General features: G+C 47.0%; 1 protein-coding gene across 9 annotated transcripts in view; it reads left to right on the plus strand.

Annotated features, from left to right (window-relative positions):
* Positions 1 to 19,340, plus strand: part of HERC2 (HECT and RLD domain containing E3 ubiquitin protein ligase 2) — a 618,496-nt gene that overhangs the window by 12,960 nt on the left and 586,196 nt on the right. For all 9 annotated transcript variants that reach the window (XM_063953293.1, XM_063953292.1, XM_063953291.1 and 6 more), the window contains exons 2-3: positions 1,445 to 1,535; positions 18,912 to 19,023. In XM_063953293.1, coding sequence (XP_063809363.1) covers positions 1,464 to 1,535; positions 18,912 to 19,023 — 184 coding nt within the window. In that variant the 5' untranslated portion in view covers positions 1,445 to 1,463. The remainder of the gene's footprint in view (positions 1 to 1,444; positions 1,536 to 18,911; positions 19,024 to 19,340) is intronic.

The raw sequence follows: 19,340 nt of genomic DNA on the forward strand, positions 1-19,340 counted from the left end.
TAAAGGAGCAGGGGAATGTCCGTCAGTTGACCGGACCCTTAGGAAATATCGAGATATATATTGCGGTTTGGTGTGGAACTTGTCGCTGTAGTTTTCAGGTAGGTCTCGAAAGGGTATAGAGATGATTGGGGCAGATTTATTAACCTGTAGAAGGCAAAAGGAAGTTATAAACCAGTGATATGTGCAAGGTGATAAAGGCACCAGCCAATCAGCTCCAATATGTAAATTGACAGTTAGGATCTGATTGGCTGGTGCCTTTATCACCTTGCACATATCACTGGTTTATCACTTCCTTATGCCTTCTACAGGTTAATACATCTGCCCCATTATATCTTATGGCTATATCACTGTGTTATCACAGTAGATTTTGGGGTGTAACAAAGGGATAGGTTGTGAGATGGATAAGAAATGTGAGTGAATTTATAGTTATCCAGTGATGTTGGATATGTTCATTTGTTCTTTTCTTTTGTCCGTGTTTTTTTTTTTCTTCTTTTTTTCGTTGATATTTTCTCCAGATGTTGGTACATGTAATGGTATTTTGGGAATAACTATTGTATTGTTTTCTCTCTTGTATAATCTATAACAGCAAAAATGTTTAACAGGGTCTCTTTCTATTAGAGAACGTGGGTGTTCACGGAAAAGAAGCTGACTAATTTAGTGCTTGTAGAGGCGTACCTCACTTACACAATAAAGCCCAGTACACACTAGGCCAGTGGTTCCCAACCTCTGTCCTCAAGTACCCCCAACAGTACGTGTTTTCCAGGTAACCTAGCAGTTGAACAGGTATTTTCATTACTCATTGAAATTTTTTTTAAAAGACCCACAGGTGGAGCAAATTATTCCACTTTCAATCCTGTGAGGAGACCTGGAAAACATAAACTGTTGGGGGTACTTGAGGACTGAGGTTGGGAACCACAGCACTAGGTGATCCCTGGCGACGGCAATATTGGCGGCGCCGGGCACCCGGTGGGGTGCCTGCATCGGCAAGTGCATACACACTTGTCCTTACGTGCAGCATAGTTGTCGTTAACGAGGACCTCCCTCGTCTGTACACGTTCAGACGAGGGAGGGGGTAGTTGACGATGCGCGGGAGCATGCATCGTTAACGACATTGAGTGTACTTAATGGACGAGATTGTAAAAGATCGCGCTCAGATTGGCCATTCTGTGCGAGATCTTTCACTTTCTCGTCTAGTGTGTATGGGGCTTAAGAGGCGATGGGGAAAGTATAATGGACTGATAATGTACTGAGAATTCTTGTTAAGGGAAACCTTTATGTTTTACAGTATGTAAGAATTGTGTTATTTTGAATTGATCATGTTCTGATTTGCGGTGTTCTTCTCCTACAAGACAGTCCGAAAGTACTGTATATTTAACATCGTTCTCACTGAGTATATTTCTGTATTAGTGGACGTGAGTTGAAATTTAGTTGCTTTGTTATGCAGAAAGGCTGCTGCAAGCAAGATGTCTTCAGAAATGTTTACCCTGGCTGCACAATCAAGATTTGATTCCAAATGGCTGAAGACAGATTTACAGGTAGGTTGCATTATTGTTGTCATTTATATACAGTACTGTGCAAAGGTTCTAGGCAGGTGTGGAAAAAATGCTGCAAAGTAAGAATGCTTTAAAAAAATAGAATTTTTAATCGTTTATTTCTGCCACGAGGTACACTGTTCCACAGGGAATACATTGGGGTGTAGAGTTGGATCTTGATCCAGAGGCAACAGGCTAAAACTTTGACTGTTCCCAGGATGCATTGCATGGCCTCCTCTATAACCCCGCCTCTGGACACTGGAGCTCAGTTTATCAGTTGGTGCCTACAGAGCAGGTCACGTAACGGGCAGGGGGGGGGGGCTGCGCTAGGCACCCCTTAAAAGAGCTTTTGTTAATAAGATTCCTTTAAGGGCTGCAGCACTTTTATATCTTAGTGACATACTGTGCTGCGGCTCCAACATCTCCCCAGCAGCGCAGCGTACTCCCGCTGGCTGAGTTCCCGGGTACTTGAGGCGGACGCGTTCTGGTTTCCAGGCACACTCCGCTGGCGCTCTCCAGGATCGTGTGGCTGCTTCTTTGGGAGGAGGTAAGAGGGTCCCCCAGGTGGATCCCGCTGAAATTGCGTTCTGGTTGTGGTCTTAGAAGACGGGCCGCGACGCTGGTGTGGACACTGTGGCCGTACAGGGTACCCACTTTATCCACCAGGGCAGGGAGCACAGGGCGGATTTCACAATACCCGGTAGTAAAGACCAGCATAGGGGATAAGGCGCTTGACCTGTAGCCCCTTCCCTAGCTCAGGGTGCCATCTACTACTGGTGTTCATGCCCTGGAGCTGCTACTCACTCTCCCTCACTCCCTGACAGAGATTTGGACTCCATCTTTACACAAGTAGCTGTGTCTGATCTCCGGGACTGCTGGGCTATGTCTCCTCTGTAAATCCGCCTGCCTCATCAGCGCTGTGCATTTACAGCCACTTAAGTATTCTACATGTCCTTTTAGACAGTGTTAGTTAAGAACAAGTGTACTTCTACCTGAATATTTATACATATACTTTATATATAGTTTTACTAGTCCAGTGCAGTTTTTGTTGTTTGTCTGAAATGATTTCTGCATTGTACCTGTGACTGAGTGTGCCTATAGCTGCTGTGTGGATTTCATCTTCGTGTATCACACTTATTGCTATCGCTGTATTCTCTACCATGGGGGGCTAGTTGCGTCAGGATCTCATATATAGTGCTACACAGTATATACTGTTTAATGTGTTTTTCTCTGACGTCCTAGTGGATGCTGGGAACTCCGTAAGGACCATGGGGAATAGCGGCTCCGCAGGAGACAGGGCACATCTAAAGAAAGCTTTAGGATCACCTGGTGTGCACTGGCTCCTCCCCCTATGACCCTCCTCCAAGCCTCAGTTAGATTTCTGTGCCCGACGAGAAGGGTGCACACTAGGGGCTCTCCTGAGCTCTTTGTGAAAGTTTTAGTTTAGGTTTATTATTTTCAGTGAGACCTGCTGGCAACAGGCTCACTGCATCGAGGGACTAAGGGGAGAAGAAGCGAACTCACCTGCGTGCAGAGTGGATTGGGCTTCTTAGGCTACTGGACATTAGCTCCAGAGGGACGATCACAGGTTCAGCCTGGATGGGTCACCGGAGCCGCGCCGCCGGCCCCCTTACAGAGCCAGAAGAGCGAAGAGGTCCGGAAAAATCGGCGGCAGAAGACTTTCCTGTCTTCAGATAAAGGTAGGCGCACAGCACCGCAGCTGTGCGCCATTGCTCTCAGCACACTTCACACTCCGGTCACTGAGGGTGCAGGGCGCTGGGGGGGCAGCGCCCTGAGACGCAATAAATCGTTAGAAAACCTTTTATGGCTAAAATAAATGCATCACATATAACTCCTGGGCTATATGGATGCATTTAACCCCTGCCAAAACATACAAGAAAACGGATGATAGGCTCCGCCCCTTTCTCGGCGTCCTTATCTCCTCAGCACACTGGCGCCATTTTCCCTCACAGCTCAGTTGGAGGGAAGCTCCCTGGCTCTCCCCTGCAGTCACTACACTACAGAAAGGGGTTAAAAAAGAGAGGGGGGCACAAATTAGGCGCAGTATAAACAATACAGCAGCTATAAAGGGAAAAACACTTATATAAGGTTATCCCTGTATATATATAGCGCTCTGGTGTGTGCTGGCAAACTCTCCCTCTGTCTCCCCAAAGGGCTAGTGGGGTCCTGTCCTCTATCAGAGCATTCCCTGTGTGTGTGCTGTGTGTCGGTACGTTTGTGTCGACATGTATGAGGAGAAAAATGATGAGGAGACGGAGTAGAGTGTCTGTAATAGTGTTGTCACCCCCTGGGGGGTCGACACCTGAGTGGATGTACTGTGGAAATTGCGTGACAGTGTCAGCTTTGTATAAAAGACAGTGGTTGACATGAGACAGCCGGCTACTCAGCTTGTGCATGTCCAGACGTCTCATATAGGGGCTCTAAAGCGCCCGTTACCTCAGATACAGACGCCGACACGGATACTGACTCCTGTGTCGACGGTGAAGAGACAACCGTGATTTCCAAATAGGGCCACACATTGCATGATTGAGGCAATGAAAAAAGTTTACACTTTTCTGATAATATGAATACCACCAAAAAAAAGGGGTATTATGTTGGTGAGGAAAAACTTCCTGTAGTTTTCCTGAATCTGAGAAATAAAATGCGTGGGTTTCCCCCCGATAACAATTGATAATTTCTAAAAAGTTATTGGCAGTATACCTTTTCCCGCCAGAGGTTAGGGTGCGTTGGGAAACACCCCCTAGGGGGGATAAGGCGCTCACACGCTTGTAAGAACAAGGGCTCTACCCTCTCTTGAGATGGCCGCCCTTAAGGATCCTGCTGATAGAAAGCAGGAGGGTATCCTAAAATGTATTTACACACATACTGGTGTTATACTGCGACCAGCAATCGCCTCAGCCTGGATGTGCAGTGCTGGGTTGGCGTGGTCGGATTCCCTGACTGGAAATATGATATCCTAGATAAGGACAGTATATTATTGCCTATACAGCAATTAAAAGATGCATTTCTATATATGCATGATGCACAGCGTAATATTTGCCGACTGGCATCAAGTATAAGTGCGTTGTCCAATTATACCAGTAAAGTGGTCAGGTGATGCGGATTCCAAACGGCATTTGGAAGTATTGCCTTAAAAGAGGGGATGTACCCCAGGTCGCCTCTCAAAATAAGACGCCGTATTATCAGGCGCAGGCCTGGTTGGCAAGCGGACAAAAGGGTTCCTCTTTTCTGCTCGTGACAGAGGGAGAGGAAAATGGCTGCAGAGATCAGCCAGTTCCAAGGAACAGAAACTCTTTTCCGCCTCTGCCAAGCCCTCAGTATGACGCTAGGGCTTTACAAGTTCAGGCACGGTGGGGTCCCGTTCTCAATGAATTTCAGTGCGCAGTGGGCTCACTCGCAAGTAGACCCCTGGATCCTTCTGGTAATATTTCAGGGGTACAAATTGGAATTCGAGACGTATCCCCCTCGCCGTTTCCAAAGGTCTGTTTTACCGACGTCTCCCGCTGACAGGGAGGCAGTTTTGGAAACCATTCACAAGCTGTATTCCCAGCAGGTGATAATCAAGGTACCCCTCCTGCAACAGGGAACGGGGTATTATTCCACACTATTGTGGTGCCGAAGCCAGACGGCTCGGGGAGACCGATTTTAAAATCTAAAATCTTTGAACACTTGCATACAGAGGTTCAAATTCAAAATTGAGTCACTCAGAGCAGTGATTGCAAACCTGGAAGAAGGGGACTACATGATGTCTCGGGACATCAAGGATGCTTACCTTCATGTCAAAATTTACCCTTCTCACCAAGGGTATTTCAGGTTATGGTACAGAACTGTCACTATCAGTTCGGACGCTGCCGTAGGGATGGTCCACGGCACCCCGGGTCTTTACTGAAGTAATGACCGTAATGATGATATTCCTTCGAAGGAAGGGAATTTTAGTTATCCGTTACTTGGACGATTCCCTGATAAGGGTAAGATCCAGGGAACAGTTGGAGATCGGTGTAACACTATATCAGGTAGTGTTGCGGCAGCACGATTGGATTCTCAATATTCCAAAATCGCAGCTGGTTCCGACGACTTGTCTTCTGTTCCTAGGGATGATCCTGGACACAGTCCAGAAAGAAGGTGTTTCTCCCGGAGGAGAAAGCCAGGGAGTTATCCGAGCTAGTCAGGAACCTCCTAAAACCGAACCAAGTCTCAGTGCATCAATGCACAAGGGTTCTGGGTAAAAATGGTGGCTTCCTACGAAGCAATCCCATTCGGCAGATTCCACGCAAGACTTTCCAGTGGAACCTACTGGACAAATGGTCCGGGTCGCATCTTCAGATGCTTCAGCGGATAACCCTGTCACCGGGGACAAGGGTATCCCTCCTGTGGTGGTTGCAGAGTGCTCATCTTCTAGAGGGCCGCAGATTCGGCATTCGGGACTGGGTCCTGGTGGCCACGGATGCCAGCCTGCGAGGCTGGGGAGCAGTCACACAGGGAAGGAATTTCCAGGGCTTATGGTCAAGCCTGGAGACATCTCTTCATATAAACATTCTGGAACTAAGGGCCATTTACAATGCCCTAAGTCAAGCGAAACCCCTGCTTCAGGGTCAGGCGGTATTGATCCAATCGGACAACATCACGTCAGTCGCCCACGTAAACAGACAGGGCGGCACGGGAAGCAGGGGGGCAATGGCAGAAGCTGCAAGGATTCTTCGCTGGGCGGAAAATCATGTGATAGCACTGTCAGCAGTGTTCATTCCGGGAGTGGACAACTGGGAAGCAGACTTCCTCAGCAGACACGACCTTCACCCGGGAGAGTGGGGACTTCACCCAGAAGTCTTCCACCTGATTGTAAACCGTTGGGAAAAACCAAAGGTGGACATAATGGCGTCCCGTCTAAACAAAAAACTAGACAGATATTGCGCCAGGTCAGGGGACCCTCAGGCAATAGCGGTGGACGCTCTGGTAACACCGTGGGTGTACCAGTCAGTGTATGTGTTCCCTCCTCTGCCTCTCATACCAAAAGTACTGAGAATCATAAGAAGGAGAGGAGTAAGAACTATACTCGTGGTTCCGGATTGGCCAAGAAGGACTTGGTATCCGGAACTTCAAGAGATGCTCACGGACGAACCGTGGCCTCTACCTCTAAGAAAGGACCTGCTCCAGCAGGGGCCTTGTCTGTTCCAAGACTTACCGCGGCTGCGTTTGACGGCTTGGCGGTTGAACGCCGGATCCTGAAGGAAAAAGGCATTCCAGATGAAGTCATCCCTACCCTGGTCAAGGCCAGGAAGGACGTAACCGCAAAACATTATCACCGCATTTGGCGAAAATATGTTGCGTGGTGGGAGGCCAAGAAGGCCCCTACAGAGGAATTTCAACTGGGTCGTTTCCTCCATTTCCTGCAAACAGGACTGTCTATGGGCCTAAAATTAGGGCCCATTAAAGTTCAAATTTCGGCCCTGTCGATTTTCTTCCAAAAGGAACTGGCTTCAGTGCCTGAAGTTCAGACATTTGTAAAAGGGGTACTGCATATACAGCCTCCTTTTGTGCCTCCAGTGGCACCTTGGGATCTCAATGTTGTGTTGAGTTTCCTAAAGTCACATTGGTTTGAACCACTCACCACTGTAGACTTAAAATATCTCACATGGAAGGTGACGATGCTGTTAGCCCTGGCTTCAGCCAGGCGTGTGTCAGAACTGGCGGCTTTATCATATAAAAGCCCTTATTTAATATTTCATTCTGACAGGGCAGAATTGAGGACTTGTCCTCAATTTCTACCTAAGGTGGTTTCTGCATTTCACATGAAGCAACCTATTGTGGTACCTGCGGCTACTAAGGACTTGGAGGATTCCAAGTTGCTTGACGTGGTCAGGGCCCTGAAAATATATGTTTCCAGGACGGCTGGAGTCAGAAAATCTGACTCGCTGTTTATCCTGTATGCACCCAACAAACTGGGTGCTCCTGCTTCTAAGCAGACGATTGCTCGTTGGATTTGTAGTACAATTCAGCTTGCACATTCTGTGGCAGGCCTGCCACAGCCAAAAATCTTAAAATGCCCACTCCACAAGGAAGGTGGGCTCATCTTGGGCAGCTGCCCGAGGGGTCTCGGCTTTACAACTTTGCCGAGCAGTTACTTGGTCAGGAGCAAATACGTTTGTAAACGTCTACAAATTTGATACCCTGGCTGAGGAGGACCTGGAGTTCTCTCATTCGGTGCTGCAGAGTCATCCGCACTCTCCCGCCCGTTTGGGAGCTTTGGTATAATCCCCATGGTCCTTACGGAGTTCCCAGCATCCACTAGGACGTCAGAGAAAATAAGAATTTACTTACCGATAATTCTATTTCTCGTAGTCCGTAGTGGATGCTGGGCGCCCATCCCAAGTGCGGATTGTCTGCAATACTGGTACATAATTATTGTTACCAAAAAATTCGGGTTATTGTTGTAGTGAGCCATCTTTTATAGAGGCTTCTCTATTATCATGCTGTTAACTGGGTTCAGATCACAAGTTGTACAGTGTGATTGGTGTGGCTGGTATGAGTCTTACCCGGGATTCAAAATCCTTCCTTATTGTGTACGCTCGTCCGGGCACAGTATCCTAACTGAGGCTTGGAGGAGGGTCATAGGGGGAGGAGCCAGTGCACACCAGGTGATCCTAAAGCTTTCTTTAGATGTGCCCTGTCTCCTGCGGAGCCGCTATTCCCCATGGTCCTTACGGAGTTCCCAGCATCCACTACGGACTACGAGAAATAGAATTATCGGTAAGTAAATTCTTATTTACTGTGTATTTCAGTCACCTCATACTGCTTTAATTCTCAGTGTGTCCTGTGTTTACGGTCACATAAATCAGGGGGTTATTTGCAAGTATTGTATTTGTCTGGCTACAGTATATTGTACTGTTATGCTCTACGGCTACATTCCCTATAATGTCTGCCACACAGGGCGGGAAATCCGCTGACGCTTCTGGATCATGTAGTGCTTGCACCAAGGATTTACCTGAGGGGGAGGTTTTAACTGATGGTTTGTGTACCGGGTGCCATGCAGGAATCCTGGTCTTCTGCAGGAAAGAAATTCTCCCTGTCTTAAAAGATGCTAACTCGCTCTCCTATCCCTGCAGAGTTGAGTAACAAGGGGGAAAATTCACCGCCGGTGGACTCTCCTGTCGCCCGTCTTGTGGTGTCCTCTACTCTGCCTGTCACCACTGTCGCCTCACCGAAGGAACCGACAGATAAGCGTGTGGAGGTATGCCTGAAGTCTATTTACTCCCTTACTGGTGCTGTACATAGGCCCACTATAGCAGCCTCCTGGGCTGCAAAAGGAATTGAAGCATGGCTTCAGGCATTAGAGGAAGAGCTACCTCAGGAGATTTCTGATACTGCCAGACAATATCTGTCTAATATTACCACCGCCTCCCACTATATTCAGGAGGTGTCCTCTGAGGCAGATGTGATGGCGGCCAAGGCGTCTACTACGTCTATACTGGCTCGCCGAATTCTGTGGTTGAGGTCCTGGAAGGTGGACCTGGACTCCAAAAAGACCTTGGAGGTGCTCCCTTTTAAGGGAGACATCCTCTTTGGCGAAGATCTGAATAAGTTTGTGACTGACTTGGCGACTGCTAAGACTGCGTTTCTCCAAAGTACTAATCCTTCTGGATAAGAGTACTACTTTTCGGTCTTTTCGACCTCCTGGCAAAGCAAAGGGTCAGGCGTTCCTGAGACAGGCTCGTGCTTCCAAAACCTCTAAGCCCAAAGCTAAACAATCCTGGACTGCCCGTCAGCCTGCTTCCAAACAAGACAAGCCTGCTGCATGACGGGCCGAGCCTCCCCCTGTGGATCCCAGAGTGGGAGGCCGACTTCTGCAATTCACCCAGGTCTGGTTAAGGATCACTCCAGACGCCTGGGTACGGGAAGTTGTCTCTCACGGGTACAATGTCTCTTTCAAGAGACGTCCCCCTCGTCAGTTCTGCGCGACGGTTATTCCTTCAGATCCGTTGAAAGCGCAAGCTCTGCACCTGGTTGTGCGATCCCTCCTGGACACAGGAGTGGTATTGCCGGTACCTCTGTACCAGAGAGGCAGGGGATATTAATCGACCCTGTTTCTAGTCCCGAAACCCAATGGGTCCTCCCAGCCTATACTCAACCTCCAAATCATTGAACAAATTTGTGAGAGTGTTCAAATTCCGTATGGAAACTCTGCACTCTATTGTACTGGCCATGGAACCCGAAGACTATATGGTATCCCTGAACATACAGGATACTTACCTGCATAAACCTATTGCCATATCGCATCAGCAATATCTGCGGTTTGCTATTGGCAACCGACATTATCAATTCCTGGCCATTTGGACTGGCCACGGCCCCTCGGATCTTCACCAAGGTTATGGCCGTGATGACGGCCCTTCTCCGCCATCTGGGAATCAGGATCCTGCCGTATCTGAATGACTTGCTGATCCTAGCGAACTCCCAAGATGTTCTTGATGGTCCAATTCCTACAAGCCCACGGGTGGCTCATCAACTGGAAAAAGTCCTCGCTGAGTCCCTGCTTGGAGCATGGTGCACTGCTGGACACACACAGCCAAAGACTGTTTCTGTCTCCAGAGAAAGTCCTAAAACTTCAGGACAGGATCAGATGCTTCCTTTCTTGCCCAAGAGTGTTGATGCACTCGGCGATGCAAGTACTAGGCCTCATGGTGTCTGCTTTCGACATGGTAGAGTACGCTCCATTTCATTTCCGCCATCTGCAGCGGTTGATCCTTGCCAAGTGGGACGGCCTGCCCCATCGGATCAGGTCTCAAATGATCTCCTTGACTCCGGAGATTCGTCTGTCACTGAGCAGGTGGCTACAGGACCAACAGTTGAGCAGGGGCCGTCCCTTCTGGATCTCCAACTGGGTCCTGCTGACAGCGGACGCCAGTATGCAGGGTTGGGGTGCGGTGTTAGAGCAACTCTCTCTCCAGGGTCGGTGGACCAAGGAGGAATCTCTCCTCCTGATAAACAATCTAGAATGTGTGCAGTGTTCAATGCGTTGACGCTTGACCTCCCTCTGATACAGAACAGGCCTGTTTAAGTACAATCGGACAACGCCACCACAGTATCGTACATAATTCATCAAGGCGGCATTCGAAGCCGCATGGCAATGACAGAAGTGTCAAAAATCCTTCGTTGGGCGGAATGCCATCTGCCAGCAATATCGGCGGTGTTCATTCCCGGAGTCCTCCACTGGGAAACGGATTTCCTCAGTCGTTAGAACGTGCACGCTGGAGAGTAGAGTCTTCATAGACTCGTAGTGGACAAGTGGGGCCTACTAGAAGTAGACCAGATGGCGTCTCGACACAACCACAAGGTTCCGGTCTTCGGATCAAGGACAAGGGATCCTCAAGCAGCATTCATAGGTGCACTGGCAATTCCATGGAACTTTCGGCTGCCCTACGTGTTCCCTCCAGTGTCACTTCTGCCCAGGGTACTACGGATGTTCAAGCAAGAAGGTGGAATGCTACTTCTAGTGGCTGCAGCGTGGCCCAGACGACATTGGTTCTCAGACCTGAAGGGTCTGTTGATCGAGCGTCCTCTTCTTCTTTTTCTTCATCCTCAACGACCCAGACCTCCTCGTTCAGGGCCCTTGTGTTTACCTGGACCTGGCCAGACTTTATTTGACGGCGTGGCTCTTGAAGCTTCACTTCTGAGGGCCAAAGGATTCTCTGAGGCGGTTATCTAAACTATGTTGAAGGCCTGCAAACCGGCTTCTGCACTAATTTATTACAGGGTCTGGAATTCTTACTTCACCTGGTGTGCTGCTAAGAATTATGATGCATACAGTTTCAAAACTTCCAAACTTTTGGCTTTTCTGCAACAAGGCCTAGACTTAGGCTTTCGTCTGGCATCCCTCAAGGTTCATATTTCTGCCTTGGCAGTGTGGTTTCAGAGGAAGATTGCGTCTATTCCTGACGTTCATACTTTCACTCAAGGCGTTTTACGGATTCAGCCTCCCATGTCCCTGCTGTGGCTACATGGGATCTGTCTGTTGTCTTGCATGCCCTCCACGAGTCTCCATTTCAACCTCTTCAGTCTGTGGACCTTAAATAAATTAATCGCTTTAGGTCGTGTTTCCGCTGGCTATTGTCTCTGCTAGGAGGGTTTCGGACTTAGTACCTTTGTCCTGTCGTCCGCCCTTTCTGATCTTTCACCGTGACCGGGCAGTTCTTCGAACTTGCCCAGGTTATTTACCTAAGGTGGTGTCATCTTTTCACCTTAACCAAGAGGTTGTGTTTCTGGCTTTTCTCTTCTGGTTTGTCCTCCAAAAAGCGGTTTTTGGATGTGGTACGGGCTCTCCGTATTTACGTGGAGAGGACTGCCTCTCTCAGAAGGTCCGATACTCTTTTTGTACTTTTTTGGTTTTCACAAATGTGGCTGGCCTGCAAATAAGCAAACCTTGGCCAGATAGATTAGAATTGTGATTGCACAGGCTGGTCTTCCAGCTCCTGCTGCTATCAAAGCCCATTCTACTCAGTCTGTTGGACCTTCTTGGGCGCGCCCCCCGAGGCACGTCCGCTGGACAGTTGTGCAAGGCGGCTACGTTGTTCTCGGTGAACAGTCATTAGGTTTTATGCCTTTGATACTTCTGCCTCCCTGGATGCTTCCTTTGGACGCCGGGTTCTTGTGCCCACTACGATCGTCCCCTCCTATGAGGAACTGCTTTAGGACATCCCCGAAATATTCCCTGTGGATCAGTGTACCCTGCTGCAGAAAAGGAGATTTATGGTAGACTTACCATAGTTAAATCTCTTTCTGCAAGGTACACGGAGTTTCACGGGGCGGCCACCCTGACGCACTTAGCTTTTTTGGGTTTATATGACATTAGCCGCTGGTCCCTTCTCCTGTTGTGAGAATGTGGTTCTATGTGACGAACATCTGCCTTCTTTTACCTGCTACTGCATTGGACAGGTTAACGAAACTGAGCTCCAGTGTCCGGAGGCGAGGTTATAGAGGAGGCCATGAAATGCATCCTGGGAACAGTCAAAGCGTTAGCCTGTTGGTGCCTCTGGATCAAGTTCCAACTCTACACCTCAATGTATTCCCTGTGGAACCCAGTGTTTTTCTTTCTTTGTCCTTTCCCCTTTCCCCTTCCTTCTGCACAGTTTTTGAAGGAAGTCTTATCATATCATCACTTCCAGGACTCCTTGTTGTTCTTTATGCCGAAGATAGTTCTTAATGACCTTGGCTGTATGTTTGGGGTTGTTGTCATGCTGCAGAATAAATTTGGAGCCAATCAGATGTCTACCTTACCATTGCATGATGGATAAGTACCTGCCGGTATTTGTCAGCACTGAAGCACAAAGAAACAGGGATCGCTGAGTATGTTGGTATGGTGTGACTAGAAGGGCTGTTTAATGGCCCTCATTCCGAGTCGTTCGCTCGGTATTTTTCATCGCATCGCAGTGAAATTCCGCTTAGTACGCATGCGCAATATTCGCACTGCGACTGCGCCAAGTAATTTTACAATGGAGATAGTATTTTTACTCACGGCTTTTTCATCGCTCCGGCGATCGTAGTGTGATTGACAGGAAATGGGTGTTACTGGGCGGAAACAGGCCGTTTTATGGGCGTGCGGGAAAAAACGCTACCGTTTCCGGAAAAAACGCAGGAGTGGCCGGGGAAACGGGGGAGTGTCTGGGCGAACGCTGGGTGTGTTTGTGACGTCAAACCAGGAACGACAAGCACTGAACTGATCGCAGATGCCGAGTAAGTCTGAAGCTACTCTGAAACTGCTAAGTAGTTTGTAATCGCAATATTGCGAATACATCGGTCGCAATTTTAAGAAGCTAAGATACATTCCCAGTAGGCGGCGGCTTAGCGTGAGCAACTCTGCTAAAATCGCCTTGCGAGCGATCAACTCGGAATGAGGGCCAATGTGCAGGGAGGTTAGATGTATATGGACACATCTGTACATTAAAGGTTATTCTGGTGTTTGTGAAAGCTGACCATGTGGTAGATAACTACAGTTTCTCTATCGTCCTAAGTGGATGCTGGGGTTCCTGAAAGGACCAGGGGGAATAGCGGCTCCGCAGGAGACAGGGCACAAAAGTAAAGCTTTTACAGGTCAGGTGGTGTGTACTGGCTCCTCCCCCTATGACCCTCCTCCAGACTCCAGTTAGATTTTTGTGCCCGGCCGAGAAGGGTGCAATTCTAGGTGGCTCTCATAAAGAGCTGCTTAGAGAGTTTAGCTTAGGTTTTTTATTTTACAGTGATTCCTGCTGGCAACAGGATCACTGCAACGAGGGACAGAGGGGAGAAGAAGTGAACTCACCTGCGTGCAGGATGGATTGGCTTCTTGGCTACTGGACATGAAGCTCCAGAGGGACGATCACAGGTACAGCCTGGATGGTCACCGGAGCCACGCCGCCGGCCCCCTCACAGATGCTGAAGCAAGAAGAGGTCCAGAATCGGCGGCTGAAGACTCCTGCAGTCTTCTTAAGGTAGCGCACAGCACTGCAGCTGTGCGCCATTTTCCTCTCAGCACACTTCACACGGCAGTCACTGAGGGTGCAGGGCGCTGGGGGGGGGCGCCCTGGGAGGCAAATGTAAACCTTTAAAAAGGCTAAAAATACCTCCCATATAGCCCCAGAGGCTATATGGAGATATTTACCCCTGCCTAAATGTACTAAATAGCGGGAGACGAGCCCGCCGGAAAAGGGGCGGGGCCTATCTCCTCAGCACACGGCGCCATTTTCTGTCACAGCTCCGCTGGTCAGGAAGGCTCCCAGGTCTCTCCCCTGCACTGCGGTCGGTATACTGAATATAGTGCACCATGGTTGTCCAGTTAGTTTATACCCTAATGTTGACCATACATAGGGGGCTATTCAGTTTGCTGCCAATTAAATAGACTCTTTTGCGAGCTCAAACAAATTGTGATTCAGACGCGGAAACCCACTAATTCCATGTAAACTGCGGAATCAATGTCCCCCCCCCCCCCCCCCGAATGTGAACCAGATTTTGCCATTTCTACGTGTACTTTATCTCGCGTCTCGTGGAGCTGCGAGGTTCAGTGTGACTTCGGGGATTCACGTGCAGGGCAATCCCCTCTAATTGGATTACTACAGCTCAGCAATTAGCTGCAGGGTAATTGGCTAATTTGATATCCCTCATAATGACCTTTTTAGGCTGGTTACATTTTGATAGGATTGGACTTGATCATTGGGGTCAATTCAATTTGCCGACAGTTGAATAGCACCGGGAATTAGCTCCCAACGCTATTCAATTTTGCTCATGTTAAGTTGGCGAATGCCCGTTCTCCCAGACTTAACAGGTTGATTTTTCGGGAGAATGGATATTCTCTGACTTAACTGCCCGGCGCGATGCTGATTCCCGACAGAATCAGCCTCGCGCCAGCACTTTTGTTGGATTTCTGCTCGCAGCCCTGGGGGGGAGAGAAGAATTCCTGACAATTAAGTGTCACATGGCGCTGTATTGAATAGCGCCGGGAGCTAATTCCCGGCGCTATTCAACTATCTGCAAATTGAATTGACCCCAGTGAGGGCTCCCAATCCTGTCATTCATTGACTGCACCAGACTGGTTACATCATAGGTCTGCAAACTCTGTCCCCATTATCCCACACAGTGCATGTTTTGCAGGTCTCCTCACAGAATAGCAAGTGAAATAATTAACTCTACCTGTGGACCTTTTAAAATGTCTGTGAGTAATTAATACACCTGTGCACCTGCTGGTTTACCTGCAAACCTGTGGGGTAATGAGGACCGAGTTTGCAGACCTATGGGTTGCATGCTAATAATCGGATGTATCGCATGGGTCCTTGAGCTCTGTCTGTTTTGCCTGACCCAAGGACAGGAGTTTGCTCAAACTGGTAGCTCTGATTCTATTCTGAACTGTACATTACATTAAAATTGGTACTTTCTACTTCATTGTCTCAATGAAGCGTGATTAAAAACATTTGAATGCAAGTTTGTTTACATTTTATAATATATTTCCATTTATTGGTAATCTAAGCCATTCTCTATTGAGTGGAAGGTAACTTTGCTAAAGGTCACTAATCTACCACAGTGATAGACCCATTTATGGCACAGCATGACCCGTCAGGCAAAATAGTATATTGTGTAATAATAGTAGTCGTAAACAACTTGGCTCATCTCTCAGACTTGTTTATATTTCTGGTAACTGACGTGTTATTTATTTCACAGTGCCTTTTATAGAGTATATTCCTGGAGATTGTGGGCATGTGCCTGTGTGTTGGGACCGTTTGCACTTTAGCATCTGTACTGAAAACATGTCCAAGAAATACTAGTTCACTTAAATTGGTTATTAGTTTTTTGTGTATCTAGATTTACTTTTATTTATTGAGGTCTTTGCATTTATTGGGGTCAATTCTATTCGGCAACTAAAGAATAGCGCCGGGAATTAGCTCCCGACGCTATTCAATTCTGCTACTAGTTGCCCGCAATTGTCGGGAATTCTTCTCTCATCCCCGGGGGATGAGAGAAGAAACCCGACAAAAGTGCTGCCTCGCGGCCGGCGCAAGGCTGATTCTGTCGGGAATCAGCCTCGCGCCGGGTAGTTAAGTCGGAGAATGCCCGTTCTCCCGACAAAACTACCTGTTAAGTCGGCGAGAACGGGACATCGCCGACTTAACTTTAGCTGAATTGAATAGCGTCGGGAGCTAATTCCCGGCGCTATTCTTTAGTTGCCGAATAGAATTGACCCCATTGAACTTAGTCCTTAGTAATGTGCTGGAAATGCTATTATTGTGTTTTAGTTCCTCGAGAAATATCTTACAACAATACAACAGACGTGTCCTGTTTGTTTGTTTGTTTTTATTTTTTGAAAGCCTAAGGAGGTAATTTTAATTAGTAGCTTAACATATGCAGCCAGATATCAGGTTACCCTCAGCAGGAGGCAGTGACCTGTTAGCTTGTGGTGATAATGTGGTTTGGTCAGCGCTCTGTGTGGCAGGATAGTGTCATGTGAGAATTAAATTAGATTGTAAGCTCAAATCGGGCAGGACTCTATCCTCTTTTGTTACTGTGAACTCCCTTCTATATTTTCAGGTTCAGTGTAGGTGTTTGATTCCATTAGGAGTGAGCCAGTACTTCCTTATGCCACACCTACAGTACCACGGAAATGGCAGACTTGGGTTCTCATTCCGCAATATTGGGAGGGGTGGGTCAATATGAAGTGCCGTTACTGCCATTTGCCACACATTGTTGCTATGGTACATTGCAGACATTGCCCACAGTTGAATCCAAGTTTCTACACTAATTACTATGCTTAAAGCAGTCAATACCAAATGCACTCATCCCTCTGGTGTAGAGGCAAACCTGTGCAAAAGGTCTGTGTGTGAACCACAAACAATTGGATAGATGTACTAAAACTTTTTAATGGGAAGTGGAGGTGTTGCCCATAAAAACCAATCATATTCTGCCTAATTTTCTAGACTGCAATAGAGTATATCATTAGTTGCTAAGGGCAACACAACCACTTGTTGATTTAGAACAGTGGTGGCCAACGCGTGGCTCTTGAGCCACATGCGGCTCTTTTTTTATTTAAATGTGGCTCCCAACACTCAGTCACGTGACCACGAGATCTGTAAACCGCTGCATTTCAGCCAGACATGCAGCAGCACTACGTAGACTGAGAACTGAAGGAGCCAAATACACATGGGGGAGCTGGCTGGAGTTACACAGGCGGGTGCTGGCTGGAGTGACACAAGGGGGAACTGAAGTGTATTATGTGAATCTGGCTTTTCAATATATTTTATGCGGATCTGGCTTTTTCAATTATTTGGTGTAGAAGTGGCTTTTTCATTGTATTTTATGTTGGATCTGGCTTTTCCAATGTATTTTATACCAGGGGCGTGGCCTAGCAGGCACAAGGTCACACCCCAGCGCCTTCGGCTCGAAGTCGGCTCTTTGATGTACCTAACAAGATTTCTTGGCTCTTTGTCTCTGACTGGTAGACCACCCCTGATTTAGAAGCTTTAACAACTCACCCCTTCTTGTTAAATAGGCTAGATGTGAAGCAAATAGACTCTATAAGCTTTCAAGCAATGCCCTCTTGGAAAGGTATCCCTCACTAAGAGAAATAGGTCCACAGTAAATAACGATCAAGGGAATCTACAAATATTCACAACAAATAGGGTAAAACATGTCACCTAGGTGTATTTTGCAGGTGCTATTCACGGATTCAAAGGTATACAGACTAAATGTACAAAATAAAAAGGAATCTGTTTACGCAGGGATGCACTCAATCCCTTCTTCATCTAAATTCTATTAAAACAAACTTATTTTCTTTTTTAATATGCTTTTAAAATACAGACATTACAACCATAATTCTACAGTTATTGCACATATATTCAAAATTTGAATGTGTGCTTGTATACTGTATGCCGTATAATAGAGCTGTTTCAAGTGAAAGGCAAAATAGATAGAAAAAGAAAAAAAATGTGTTTAAATAATTACTAACAAGGCTGTGCACTGTGGTTTTTATTCATAAATGCGAATACCTGTTACTCAGTTTCTGGTATCAAGTAATGTTAATTCGAACCCTTTTTTTAATTTTTTTTTTATAATCCTCATTTATCGATTAGTAGCTAGTTAGTTACAACGTCACAGTTATGTAACCACTTCCCTACTAAGAACTGTGTGTATTACCGACGCCGGCAGCTTGCTGCTCTCTCCACGCTGCGGGCTCGGTGTCGACCTGCAGTTGCCACGGGTTATATTTCCACTCTGTGGGTTTCGTGGACACCCGCGAGTGGGAATAGTCCCTGTTGGTCGGCATTGTGTTGGGGGCGGGATGTAGGGGAGGTATTGTGACCGCCGGTCACATAACTACATCCCAGTACTACAATAGATGATGCCAGTTGTATATCACTGGTTACAACAAATATATTCAAATAAATGCAGGTTCATTATTTGCACACTAAATAATTGTCCCTAAAGTTTCTCTTACTCCAGAAAAGCTCTTCAGTTCTTTTGATGTACCATAAATAACATACTGTACCAGGATTTCAAGTATTCATTATCTTGTCTATCACAAGGCTCATACAGTATATGAGCTTCTGATGTCTTTTATAATGCTCTAAGTTTGAGCTGTTGTATCTCAATATTATCTGCTCCTATGCAACTATCAATCTCCGTGCAATGTAATGTGTACAATAGACAGATGAGGCTGTGCTTATAGTGTAGAACAAACAAACTCCAAACCGATAGTGCCCTGGTTCGAAAAGAACCTACAATCCCATTAAAACAGCAATGCTAGCCGCTGTGCTATACGTCACCCTATGTAATGAGCAGGTGTAATACGATTTATAGCTCTGTACTGATTCATTTAACCCTATAATTGAAACTATTCTTTTTCACCTCCAGCTTGCATTCACACGCGATGGTTTCTGCAGTTTGTGGAATGAAATGGTAAAAGATGGAGAGATTGTTTACACCGGAACTGAATGCATTCAGAGTGGTGACCTATCAAGAAAAGGTGATTTGTTTGATTTTCCTTGGTATATGCCCATAAATGTATTAGATATTTCTAGAATTTATATAAATATGCTACAATAGACCTATATATCTCTGAAAAAGCAATAAATTATTTGTTACCTATAGAAGTAAAGATTGCACTTGTCAGGCAGGTGTGATATCTCGTCTCATAGATGCAGATTCACTTAGCCGTGGTTCAATCAGAAGCCATATCCTGCGCATTAAACCCCAAAAGGCACACAATGCAGACTTCTCCTCCCAGTATCAGGAGCTGCGGATGAAGATCCGTGGTAATTGTACCTGCTGGGGCTTATTTCC

The sequence above is a fragment of the Pseudophryne corroboree genome, chromosome 2, assembly GCF_028390025.1.
Source record: "Pseudophryne corroboree isolate aPseCor3 chromosome 2, aPseCor3.hap2, whole genome shotgun sequence".
NCBI classification, from domain to species: domain Eukaryota; kingdom Metazoa; phylum Chordata; class Amphibia; order Anura; family Myobatrachidae; genus Pseudophryne; species Pseudophryne corroboree.